General features: G+C 25.4%; 1 protein-coding gene across 1 annotated transcript in view; it reads right to left on the reverse strand.

Annotated features, from left to right (window-relative positions):
* The window catches only part of LOC107611443 (probable homogentisate phytyltransferase 1, chloroplastic), a 3,543-nt gene that overhangs the window by 909 nt on the left and 2,127 nt on the right, over positions 1-507 (reverse strand). Inside the window, exon 5 of the mRNA XM_016313367.2 lies at positions 153-257. Within this exon, the coding sequence (XP_016168853.1) occupies positions 153-257 (105 nt within the window). The remainder of the gene's footprint in view (positions 1-152; positions 258-507) is intronic.

The raw sequence follows: 507 nt of genomic DNA on the forward strand, positions 1-507 counted from the left end.
TTTTTGTCATAGAAAAAAAGAAAGAAAAAAAAAAAAGCCTTTTCCATTACGTAATCAACTTATGGTACAAAGTTAATTATGAAGCAAAGTGCATTATTTATCTTGAAGATCAATACCTCCGTATCAATTCATTAAGTAAATTTAATGCTTACCTTAAACACAAACATATGAAATGCCTGCAACGAATCTTTATTTGATAAATCTACAGAACTGGCATGATTCCAAACGACCAAAACCATGATGGCATGTGCCAAAACCTAAAAATTGAAAATTACAGTAATTTTAAGGCATTACTACAATGATCAATAATTTCACTTTTTTCGTTTGATATAAATCAATCACGTAATAGTAGAAATAGGAAATTTCAAGAAATACTTTCACTTTGGAAATCCTAATTATTATAGTCGGTTTGGTAAAATTTATTAAAAAGATAGTTGTGCTTGTCAAAAACATAAATATCTTATTTTGTATTTAATAAATTTAAAAAATCATATATTTATATTTTTC

This window comes from Arachis ipaensis, chromosome B08 (assembly GCF_000816755.2).
Source record: "Arachis ipaensis cultivar K30076 chromosome B08, Araip1.1, whole genome shotgun sequence".
NCBI lineage: Eukaryota > Viridiplantae > Streptophyta > Magnoliopsida > Fabales > Fabaceae > Arachis > Arachis ipaensis.